This window comes from Labeo rohita, chromosome 25 (assembly GCF_022985175.1).
Source record: "Labeo rohita strain BAU-BD-2019 chromosome 25, IGBB_LRoh.1.0, whole genome shotgun sequence".
NCBI classification, from domain to species: Eukaryota; Metazoa; Chordata; class Actinopteri; order Cypriniformes; family Cyprinidae; genus Labeo; species Labeo rohita.
In genome coordinates this window covers 105,137-118,025 of record NC_066893.1, presented here as the reverse complement: position 1 = coordinate 118,025, position 12,889 = coordinate 105,137, and the positions used below count along the sequence as shown (strand labels likewise).

Sequence of the window (12,889 nt, the reverse complement as noted above, 5' to 3'; positions counted from 1 at the left end):
TTTCCCTACAACAAGAACAATACTTTTTGAAGTTAAAAAGTGTCAGTCTATTAACTGAAATCCTGAATTTCATCATAATCACTTAAAATAATTATAGATTGTTCCCAGCAAAAAAATTTAACCTGAAATTGAAAAAAGATGACAGAACAGCAGTGAAGTGAACTATTTTGTCATATACAATGCAAAACGGTATTAAAAGTTTCTTCAAACAGGGGCACTAATCTTCTTCAAACTATATTTCATCTAAAAATAAAATATAGTGATACAAGGATAATGGCATTGATCAACCTTTAAATTCACGTTAGTATAATGCTTGATTGATTGATTGATTGATTATTTGTAAAAGTAATGCTGTGTGGCAGAAATGATTTCTCACCTATTGTTGAAACACTGAATAGGCATTTTACTTAACAACAGAATATTACTATCAGCCTAGATTTAACAGATTTTAACTTTTAGTTAAATCTAATTTTTAAATAGTTTTAATTTTTTTTTTATTGTTTTTTAACTATTAAAAATGTAAATAAATTGTCTGCTTCTGAATGAAAATTATCTATTGGCTGTTTTGATGGTAACACCCAACAAAGCTGTTCTGAGATCATCAAGTAGAAATTAAAGGTGCATTTATGTTGGAACTGGAATTATTTGATTCTGGCTTGTAGAAAGTGTTCATGAAAATAAATACATCAAAAAAATTAAAAATTAAAAAAAAAAAAAAAGTTTATTATAGATAGAACTAAGTTCTATAATGCATAATATTAGATTCATTTTCATGTGAATAGTGGTGTAATAAAAACACATAACTCCAAATCCAAGGATATCAGTGGAGAATGTCTGGGTTGCCCTGTAGTAATTATAGAAATCATAAATTATGGTAAATGCTAAAATTTAATATCTTCAAACTGTCAATCTTCTGCATAAGCAGAAATATGATCCTATCTTCTCCTATCTATTTCCATTATAATTAAATAAGGTCTCAAAAATAAACATGGAAAAATTCACATGCTTGTTGAGATGGTAGTAATGACCAATAGTAAAGTATTAGGAACAACAGTGCTTTGCTATAAATATAATAAAAATAATAATGATAATAATAATGATAAAAAATTACATATAAATACCAAATAAACCCAAACATGTAATTTTTAAACATATTCTTTGTAAATATTTAAAATCATCCCAGGACAAAAAAAAATTGCTTAATTAAAGAACCACCTTATTATGTCTAGGATCTTCAACATTATTACTCGTCAAAATTGATATGTTTTGCTCAAAAATGAGGTTCCTTTAACTAGTAGTTGTCCTGCAGAATAAAGCAAACCTTGGGATGTATATGAAGAGTTTATCTGAGAAAAAAAAAAGATTAAAAAAAAACAAAATAATAATAATAATAATAATAATTTTCAAAAATCATGTTTTTATTGTGTTTTATTGTGCTTTATTGTTAATTATTATTTTTTACTTTATATCAAAATAAAGATTAATTGGAATGCACAATAACAAAATGTGATTTGGAAAATGATTAAAAAATCTGTTTTTGCAAATAAACTCTTTATATATAGGCCTGGTTTCCCAGACAAGGTTTAGACTAAGCCAGGATTAGGCCATAGTTCAATTAGAACATTTAAGAGATTTTTATAAACGTGCCTTGGAAAAAAACCATCACTGGTGTCCATCTTCAGACAAAATGAAGGAATTGATGTATTTTAAGATCATTCAGTGCAAGTTTCTTTCAGTTGAAACAGCTCAGACTTACATTTTAGTCTGGGACTAGGCTGTGAAACCTGGGGATAGAGTTTTGTTTCTTTACCCAATATTCTCACTTTGTGTAAAAAGGATTTTTCTGCCACGGATTGTGTTTACAGTCCATGACTGGATTTTATTTCAACTATATACAGTGTAGCATGGCATGTCACAAAATAATGAAATCACGTCTGGTCAATCTCTTTAAAACAATTATTTTCTCTATCGTCTCAGTGGTCTTCTAGTCCATATACACACACACTGATATGACACATGAGCCCCAGCTCTGCGGCCCACGACATCTGCAACTGAAGACTGGCTGCGGTTTATTTTATTAGTACTAGTAGTATTACTTCTGTATCAGATGTTCCATTATAAGGAGCGAGTTTGAGAATTTCACCTCAGACTGGAAAATCAGGATTGATTTAGGGCATTTCGATTTAGGGCAAATCAGGGAATTCATCTTAAGTTGATTTACAAATCTGATTTACAAATGCTGTGAACTGTCTCATAATTCGCACTGCTTTCTCTGCATAGAAATGTAAGGTGAAATCATCATTACCTGAATTTACCAAATGAAATATTACATTCAAACAAATCATTGATCTCCTGCTGGTCCATCAGGGTCTCAGCTCTGCTGTCGTTTGCTCATCCTCACAACATTACATGCGTCCATGCTGTTATTTATTCTGTGGAAGACAAACGTTGAATGCAGGTCTTTCCTGTACATCAACAGATCATAGTGATCAGTCCTCCAAACTCATCTTTTGTGTCGCACAGAAACATAACAGCATATCGGTTTGGAATGACGCGAGGGTGAATAAATCAGGTGAGGTTTAATTTTTAGGTGAACTAGTGATTGTAAATCTGCTGCTAATCTCTTCAACAGTCTCTGTTCATTCAGTCCACATTATTGGCCTATGCAAAAGAAATTATTTTGTTGGTCCTGTCCGTCCCATGCTGAGATATAATTAGTCTCGTCACTCTTGTCCGAAGCCCTCGGTTTCCTCAATAGCAAACAGAAGTTTTTCTCGGAGCTGCTCCAGGTTCTTATAAGGTGGCAGATCCAGACGATTAAAGCTGAAATGGTAAGACAGGAGGGACAAATAAGCACACTTCTATGAGCACAGTTATTTTTTATCATCTTTCAGATTTAGAGTCTCACCAGGTGTGACTTCTAGGCAGCCAGGTTTCCTTCCCCACTTTGTCTATGCAGAATTTTTGTGGCCCGTTACTTCCTAAACACCAGGATCATAAAAAAGATGAATTATTAAAACTATTTACACTTCTAAACACAGAACATGTACAGCGTACATACACAATGTAAAGAGCTCAAAGCTGCATGGTGTGAAGACTCACTGCATTTTCTCCATTTAACCCTTGTGTAACCTTTTGGACATTTTTTTTTTTTTTTTATCTTGTTGTCTGTGTTATTGCCAGGTGCATACATTTTTGCACAGGTGTGTATTTCTGTTGGAATTTTACTATTTCACCCCTATTTCCTTCTATCTATTTTGCACTAGGTAGAAAAAAAAAGTTCCTCTCAGGACAAAAATGTCCCCATTGAAACCCATTAAAACTGTTATTTTTAATCACAGTGCCATTTAACTGTAAAATTATGCCATTTTTGTTAATAGATTTGCATTCTGTTGGCAAGGCTTTAAAATATTTTTTTTTACCAGATGGTGTCATTTTTTCAGATTTGGCCTATTAAGCAAATACTCTCTTTATTCCTGTTTTCTGCTTCTGCATATTATAGAGCCAACTGGATAAATAATGCAGCTGTAATTGTGTGGGTGTGTTGGTATGGATGTCAGAGTGTGGTTTGTACACGTATGTGTCATGAAAAAAAATTGTGTGTGTGCTTGTAATATTTGAGATAGAAAAACTACTGCAAATCACAAATCCAACCACTGTGTGCACCAGCGGAGTTTTGCTGGGATCGAATGGGGAAAATGTGGTACTGCGTCCAAACGAAATCTTCCTGAAAGCTCATTTTTTGAAATATCAACCTCAAATTTGGAACACAATTTGTTTAGATTCATAGCTTTGATTTTCTAACAGGTTTAGAGCTCAATATATTTAATAAAATATAAATCTTATATAAAATATTGTTCCTAAAGCATTTTCATAAACTTAAACCTCTATAACTTTATTTTTTGGTTTAAATGTTTAAACATTTTTTACTTTAACAATAATCTGCCATGGGTCTCAAATACTCGCTTTATTCCTGTTTTTTGCTTCTGCATATTATAGAGCCAACTGGATAAATAATGCAGCTATAAGTGTGTGGGTGTTGGTATGGATGTCAGAGTGTGGTTTGTATGTGTGTCATAAAAAAAAAAAATTGTGTGTGTGTGTTCTTGCTACATTTGAGATAAACTCTACTGCAAATCACAAATCCAACCACTGTGTGCACCAGTGGAGTTTTTCTGGGATCTAAAGGGGAAAATTTGGTACTGCGTCCAAACAAAATCTTCCTGAAAGCTAATTTTTTGAGATATCAACCTCAAATTTGGAACACAACTTGTTTAGATTTACGGCTTTGATTTTCTAGTAGGTATAGAGTTCAACATATTTCACAAAATATATATTTTATATAAAATATTCTTCATAAAGCATTTTCAGAAGCTTGGCGAGGCTTTAAAATGTTTTTTTTTTACCTTTTTTTTTTACCAGATGGTGCCATTTTTTAGATTTGGCCAATAAAGCAAAAACTTACTTTAGTTCTGTTTTCTGCTTCTGCATATTATAGAGCCAATTGGATAGATAAATGCAGCTGTAATTGTGTGGGTGTGTTGGTATGGATGTCAGAGTGTGGTTTGTACACGTGTCATAAAAAAAAAAATGTGTGTGCTTGTAATATTCGAGAGACAAAAACTCTACTGCAAATCACAAATCCAACCGGTGGAGTTTTGCTTGGATCTAAAGGGGAAAATGTGGTACTACCCCAAACAAAATCTTCCTGAAAGCTCATTTTTTGAGATATCAACCTCAAATTTGGAACACAATTCATTTAGATTTATAGCTTTGATTTCCAAGCAGGTTTAGAGTTAAACATATTTCATAAAATAAATATGTAATATAAAATATTGTTCATAAAGCATTTTCATAAACGTAAACCTCTATAACTTTATTTTTGGTTTCGCTTTTTTAACTTTTTTTACTTCAACAATAATTCTTTAAAATGGGACCAAACTTAAGTTAACTTAACTTTTTATGACAGTTTTTTGACATGGACATTTTTGTCCACTAAGGACCTATGTGAAACTTTTTATTGACTGTTATTTATTGACTGTTACCAAAGACTAAGTGATCAAAACAATAAAGCCAAAGCAGCGAGCATCTTGACAGCATGCAGTGATTTCTTTGTACTGTATGGCACATGAATCTGTTGCGTCTGTGGTACATTATAACTGACATTAAAACTCTACCTATCAGCTCTGCAAAGCCTCCAACCGGCAGTCGACATGTTCCTGTGACGAACTGCAGGAGACGAATTCTCTTTTCATTGTCCATTTCCTTTACGACCTGTTTGACACAATGAAATATATATATAGTAAAAAGAGAAAGACAGGAGGAGTAGCTGTGGCGGCATAAAAACACCCGAGGCTGAACGTGTGAATTACCTGCCAGAACCAGTGGATCTGTTTGCTGTTTTTGGTATAATGCCGATAGATGGTGTTCTTCTGCCAGTCGTTCAGATCAATTTCCTGCATCCCACACAACATGAGCTGGAGCAAGAAACAATCACACACCATTTACCATCTGATAAACATAACATCAAGACGCCTAAAACAAGTCCAAAATTAACCAGTTATTTACATCCACTTCCTCAGTGATGCCACTAATGTTTGTGTCTGTATAGGCGAGGGTTTTTTATATTCATGTCAAGTTCTTGCTAAAAATACCAAAACACCCACCTCCAGTTCTTTCTCATCAAAATAACGCAACCACTCCAGAGGTACAACTTCATTGAAGCCATCCAGGAAGGCTTTAGTTTGTTCCTCCACTCCGCGTGTGAAGCGCCAGTCAGTGAGCAGACTGCAGGAAAAACACGCAATGAGTTTCAAATCACTGTGTAAAGCAATAGTCCTTTTTAAAAGACAAAAAAGGTTTAAAAAAACGTTGACTGCAGATTAATGGTTAAATGTGTGGAGTTTCAACAGGTTCTTACAGTGGAGTTGCATATTAAATCGATAGGATGAGTATTCTAACACAAAAAATACACCCTTTATCTTTAAGGACAGTTCCTGTTATTACACCTCATTTGATGAACTGGCCAGTAGTACTGTTGTCATCTAAACATGGGCCAGCCGTACCTGATATACTCCTCCTTGTTGTCCTGTGTGACAAGTTCATTTTCTCCATCGTTCTTCAGCTGGTGTGTCGTCACCTTGCCCAAAATCTCCATGTCCTGAGCGAAGTACAGCTCCACGCCGCACTCTTCCAAATCATTCTCTCTGTGAACGTACATCAGCATAAATGTCACAGAACTGTTCTGACTGACGTCTTTGTTTAGTCAGTGAACGCAGATGCAGTCTTGATACTCACTTGACCCACATGATGGAGTTGTAAAACTCAGGGTCGATGGACTCCAGGTCTTTCAGGGTGGGTTTCTTGTTAAGCATGCGCTTGTAAAAGGGCAGAGTGAAGCCCGTGTCAATAAACTTCCCATGATACAGTGCCTGCAGAGAGCCAAACACAGGTCAAGGTCATAAAACAAATAATAGTAGTTATAAGCTTCGTCCAAAATGATGCACTATACACTATGTACTGTACTTATAGACTTTGCACGTGCATGAAGTGTCCAAGTTCCACACTTTGTTTTCTAGATTATTTAAGTAGATCATCTAGGTATTTAAAGTGCACTTTTTAATTTTGCCATTTTCAGTGTGAATGCACTACTTGTACCATTTATACTACAAAACAGCATAAAATAGTGATTAAATACGCAAGTCTAAAGTCTTTTCTTCCTTATTATGATGCATGATGCTGCCCAGTCTTGGTTCAAATATACATCACATCAGAGATGTCATTGTGAGGGGCACATTAATGCTTTTCTTTAAGATTATGAAGGCACATATTAAAAAAATAATAATAATAATGTTCAAGGATAAATAGGTGATAATAACCACTGCAATATTCCATAAAAATAAAGATGCTAATTACATATTCTGGGAATTCCTACAATGTCATATGGTATCTAAATCTAGTTTAAAACATTTTTGCTACATGTTTTGGATGTATTATTATTCTGAAATTATTCCTATTATTATTATTCTATTATTCTATTATGAATGCAGCTTTCATGAGCTCACATGAATTAAGATCACATTGTATATTTCTACTTTTAAAATTGATTAGAATTGATTGTCAAACAGTGTTTTTAGTTAGGGCTGCTTGTGAGTGGAGCTCCATCCCAACTTACATTACACATTTTTAAGACTTATGCCTCGTTTAAGTTTCACTTAAAGAAGTGGCTCATTAAGAGTAATTTATTTTGCAAACTAAATTCTGCTGCTGTCTTGTCTTTTCTGCTCTACTAGTTTGAGATTATTATGCTATTGTATGTACATGAGGTTGTTTGGTTTAGTACTGATTGAATGATTAAGGTCACGGTGACTTGTCTGTATGCTTACATTATCTTTGCCTGTATATTGATCTTGTGATATTATCAATGCATTGCTTGTCATTTTTTTCTGACAGTTGGAATGAGTGTGTATGAGTTGGTACTGATTTGTTGGTTCTATGTATAGGATAATTTTAAAGCCGATGTTATTTTATTATTATTATTTTTTGGTACTAGGATAGAACTATATGTAGTAGGAATAGTGTATATTTTATAAGTATTTTGGAGCATGCATGTATTACGTATTAATTAATTTTTTCAATATTTTTAGGGTGACAATTTTACCATCCGTCCAGGGAGTGCAAATCCAAAATAGCCTTTATTATTTATGTGCATTGTCCCTGTCAAACAAACCTAAAATAAATTATTTCAAAAACAAATTCCCGAGTTATGGGAAACTAGGGATTCATCAACTGATCAGTCACAGATAACTAACAGTTCATTCTTGTGCAATTCCATCCAATCCTGTTTAAATTTAGGACCATGGTTTTTGGGGGTTTTTTTGCGCCATGTGAAATTGTACACATACACTCCAACTCTACAGAATGAATCTGTTCTCAGTGCTCGAAATACAGTATGACATCATGGCTGGAGGGTGAATTATTGGCTGTTATGAGCATTCACGTCCTATTAAATGTGTCTGAATTGTATCATGCCCATATTCAAGAGTCATTAGGGCAATTCTGGCATATCGCTGGAACCCATTTTAAAGGTCACCATAAATAAATGTTTGTCACGGTAACAGAAACGGCTGCAATAACAGTTTAACCATTAATAAGGAAACAATAACATCGTCTTATAAACGCCACATTACTATCTATGTTAGATAACACTAAAGAGACTGAACAAAAAGTTTTGAAACGAACACTGGACATTTTTATCTTGCTTCTTCATGTATCAGTATGAAAAATAAACATTGGTGATTGTATCATACGATCATAATGTTAAAATCATGAAATGGTTATAAATACGTGTAAATTCAGAGGAATTTCCACATAAACTGGACCTTTCTGAAAACTATATTTTAATGATTTTTAACTTGGTTTTTTAGTTTTCCTATACTTATACATATAGCACAAGATTCATCTGGACTGCAGGCGTACAAATAAAAACAGTGCACACCGACTCGGTTTAGTGAATTTGAACACTCCAGTTTTGCTTTATCTTTAATTCTCTTCTCTCTCTCTCTCTCTCTCTCTCTCTCTCTCTCTCTCTATATATATATATATATATATATAAACAGATTTCAAAAACACAGAAATGTGATTTTGTTGTAAAGGGACAGCTAACTGTTTAACGTAACAGCACAGAGCTGTGGGAATGATCTCCAAAAAAAACACAGACACCCTGAGTCACACAGTCTGCTCAGATCAGGCACAAATAAGGGCTGAGAAAAAAAATGTAACACACAGCATATAAAAGGGTGTGAGAGGAACTGCTTGTGTTAGGTCCAAATCTTAATATAAGACCAGTCACTATATCAAAATGCAATGATTTCATTCTTGTGCCATGAGGTTTACACCCTACACACTCACACACTCGCATATGTGGTTCACAGGGACTCTCCATAGGCGTAATGTTTTTTCTGCTGTACCAACTGTATTTTCTATTGCCCTACCCAAACCCTACAGCTAAACCCTCACAGGAAACTACTGGCAATTTTTGAATGTCATAAAACAACAGAGTATGTTTTTTAAGCCTTTTGGTTTACGGGGGTCACAGGAAGTGTCCTTATAAATCATATATACCAGAACACATATACACACAAACACACAGATGTACAGAAATACAGTCTGAAAGAGTTTAATTTATTGCAGAGTGAAACTACTAGTCGTAAGGCGTTCTCACCATGGCAATGAAGCGTCCGATGAAGCGGAAGTAGGTGAGGTGGTCGGGGTTGATGGAAGAAGCAGGGTTAATCTGCAGACAGTAGTTGTTTTTACCGGCATACTCAAACAGACAGTACATGGGATTCAACACCTCGTGAGACAGCAGGAAAAACCACTCCCTACAGACAGAAATAGAAGACATTATGTCAGTAACAAGACGACCATACATACACCATTTAAATATTCCCATATCACTGAGACAAACTGTGCTGGCACATTACACAGAAATCAAGACAGTTTGGGGAAATACTCAAATGTTTACAAATCAAAATGGTTTTATAGATTATAAATTATGAATGATTTATGAACGTAGTCAACGGATGTCTTCAGTAATGGAAACATTTAGTTTGAGGCCTGACAGAAGCCTTGCACAAAGCTTCTTTATGAAAGAAACAACTACTTATGAGAGTGATGGGAAAGAACTGAAAACTCACATAACTTGTTAACAATGGCAAAAGGAAATACCAATTTCGAAATATTTACATTGTCATAACTTGCTCTTCATCACCACATTTTACAACAGCAGTAATGTCATAAAATCTGTGATTCTTTTAATTTAACTTCATAAGGTCCATCCTGGGAAGCTTTTAAAACACCGTATTGTTTAAAAAGCACAGAATGCATGTATGTTGGACACTTTTTGGCTGCTTTTCCTTTACTCAGGGTTCCCACACCTTAGTTAACTTCAAATTCAAGGACTTTTCAGGTCCAATACTCTCAAATTCAAGGACTTAATGTGGGGACAAATTTTAAGTGAGAGCAAGGTTACATTGTGTTACCTTAAGATACATTGTTACAGTTTTCATGTGTCAAACAGCACTATGCAAAAAATTAATTTTTGGTCATATGTGACCTTGGACCACAAAACCAGTCTTAGGTAGCATGGGTATATCTGTAGCAAAAGCCAAATTTACATTGTATGGGTCAATATTATACATTTTTCTTTCATTAAGATAGCAAATCATGTTTCTTTAAGATATTTCGTAAATTCCCTACTATAAATACATCAACACTTAATTTTTTATTAGTAATATGCATTGCTAAGAACTTAATTTGGACAACTTTAAAAGCGATTTTCTCAATATTTTGATTTTTTTTGCACCATCAGATGCCAGATTTCAAATAGTTGTAACCCAGCCAAATATTGTCCTATCCTAACAAACCATACATCAATGGAAAGCTTATTATCATTACTCTACATTCAGATGCATGATATAAATTTAAAAAAATTGACCCTTATGACTGGATTTGTGGTCCAGGGTCACATATTACAGAGGTCTGATATTCTATTTGTCGTATTTCTATTTTGCATAAAACTGAAGAATATTCTGTACATCCTATAGTGTATTCTAAAATGATCTGATATTAACTTTTGCATGGATTTTAATTAAAAGAGCTTGGACTCATGTAACGTTAAGTTAACGCAACACGTAAAAGCGTGTAACTTTCAAGAAGTATCTATGTAGGCTTATTTTCAAAAACCTTCCAGGGCCTTGAATTTTTTTTTTTTTTCAGATTCACAAACTTTCAAGGATTTCAAGGACCCATGGGAACCCTGTTCACTATTCACTCCAACATATTCATTAAGAAACAGTTATGTTTTTTACACATGTTAGTTTGTGATATGCAGGCACAATCATTCTGTGAGCCACTTGTGAGAGATGCTAACAAAATCAAACAAAAGAAAACAAATTTACAAAAAACACAATTATAATAATAAAGGGAATATTAAAAAAAAAAAAAAAAACACAGAATCAAAACAATTATTAACAATAAACAATAATTAAAAATGGAAAACAAATCAAACACAATTTGATGGACAGTGTTTACTTTTCATAAGAATTAAAGAAAATGAAGTCTCAGCTTACTTTGTACGTAAAAAAACAATGCAGGTGCCACATAAAGTGATGAAGGTGATGACAGGTTCAACAGCACAAACACACACATCAAATCATAGGCAGTACAACAGAACCCAAGCCCTGACCTTTGACCCCAGGGGTGTTTGGACAGAAGGTTTAGGGGCAAAGAGGGGAACCATGATTGGGGGATGGGGGTGGTTTGGTCACACCACAGGACGACGCAGACACCTCCAGACATCCCGTCCGTGGTTCTACCCTGTGGTAGAACAGCATGACGTAACCTACCATAGGGTAAAACCACTGACAGGACACAGGAGACAGACACAGACACAGGAAGACAACTATGAGGTCCAGACACCAACGAGCAAAAGTTACACCAAAGCCTCCCCGAAAACAAGAAACACTCAGCACACGAGCAGGAACATGAGGATGACGAACAGCGAGACACCACATTATGAACTTGCCTGGCTATTCCTCCATAATCCAGTCCCTCCTCTCCTCTCATGATGATGTAGAGCCTGCGGCGGAGGTCGTACGGCTTCATGTTCATGATCTGAAAGGAAACATGACGGCATTCTCAGTACAAAGGTTTTTTCCTTCCACTCTTTTAACAAAGATGTGAAAATGTTGTTTAGAAATGTTGCTTGTCCACCTCAGGAGGTCAAAATAAAATTATATTAGCCTAAAGGCCCGTTCACACCAACAACTTTAACTACAACTGCATTAGCATCCAGACCAACAGATGGAAAAACTGCCATACCGACTCTTGAAAATGGGTATGATACAATTCAAACACATTTAATAGGACATGAATGTTCATAATAGCTATAGTTGTGGTGTGAACATCCTGGAGTTGGAGTTATCATTCCTGGTGTGGACTAGCCTTAAACATCCATAACTTGGAGACCAATCTGGTTTGTCATTGTATTATACTCACCTGTTGAAATGAGTCCTCAAACAGAGTCTGTCGGGATACGGAGATCTTCACGTGACTGGGCAGCGCGTTGGACTGTCCAAAGAGTCAACAAATAGGACATCATGCGTTAATTTGTTAATGCTCAAATTCAAAATGCACGAGCTCAAAACCTAGAGTGATCTGGACAACTCACATGACACAAGAAGCGGAACTGGTGATATTTCCACCTGAAGCTGCGGTCGTACGCACCCGGAGAGCCACCCTGCCTTGAGCTAAACAGGAAGACAGAGAACATGAAGCCAAAGCACATGAGAACATACTGATGTCATTTATTCCAGGAGTGTGGCGCTTCAGACGCCGACACTGACGTCAGATCTCATGAGCTCTTACGCGGATCTGAGCAACAAAAACTGGACAAACTTTGCAAATGGCAGAATAAAGTCAGCCATCACACAACTTCCATAAACAGATCAAAGTGACGCATCACTACGTGTGATTCAGATCAGGCAAAGGATTGTAACTTAAAGGTTGTCTTGACAGTTCACTCCACTTTAAAAGGAGGGAAACTCTGAGGAATGAGACATTTAAGACAACAAAAAGATGCATGAAAGAAACAAAGGAGATACTGAGAGAGAGAAAAGGAAAGAAAAAAAAAAGAACACTAATATTCTGTGTGAGGATTTACAGCGTAAACAAATGATACATCACCAGTCAAACTTTTGGAATAAAAAAGATTCTTTAATGTTTTTGAAAAAAGTCTCTTCTGCTCACCAAGGATGCATTTATTTGATCAAGAACACAGTAAAAACAGTAATACTGTGAAATACGATTGCATTTCAAGAATGTTTTC

The 12,889-nt window shown here is 35.1% G+C and overlaps 1 protein-coding gene across 2 annotated transcripts in view; it reads right to left on the bottom strand.

The window, feature by feature from the left end:
- Positions 1–1,853: 1,853 nt before the first annotated feature.
- The window catches only part of wwp2 (WW domain containing E3 ubiquitin protein ligase 2), a 41,479-nt gene continuing 30,443 nt past the window's right edge, over positions 1,854–12,889 (bottom strand). For both annotated transcript variants that reach the window (XM_051099615.1, XM_051099616.1), the window contains 11 exons: positions 12,233–12,311; positions 12,061–12,132; positions 11,584–11,676; positions 9,224–9,379; positions 6,298–6,431; positions 6,066–6,206; positions 5,667–5,787; positions 5,373–5,477; positions 5,178–5,274; positions 2,909–2,981; positions 1,854–2,823 (listed from right to left, as the gene is read on the bottom strand). In XM_051099615.1, the coding sequence (XP_050955572.1) occupies positions 2,724–2,823; positions 2,909–2,981; positions 5,178–5,274; positions 5,373–5,477; positions 5,667–5,787; positions 6,066–6,206; positions 6,298–6,431; positions 9,224–9,379; positions 11,584–11,676; positions 12,061–12,132; positions 12,233–12,311 (1,171 nt within the window). In that variant the 3' untranslated portion in view covers positions 1,854–2,723. The remainder of the gene's footprint in view (positions 2,824–2,908; positions 2,982–5,177; positions 5,275–5,372; positions 5,478–5,666; positions 5,788–6,065; positions 6,207–6,297; positions 6,432–9,223; positions 9,380–11,583; positions 11,677–12,060; positions 12,133–12,232; positions 12,312–12,889) is intronic.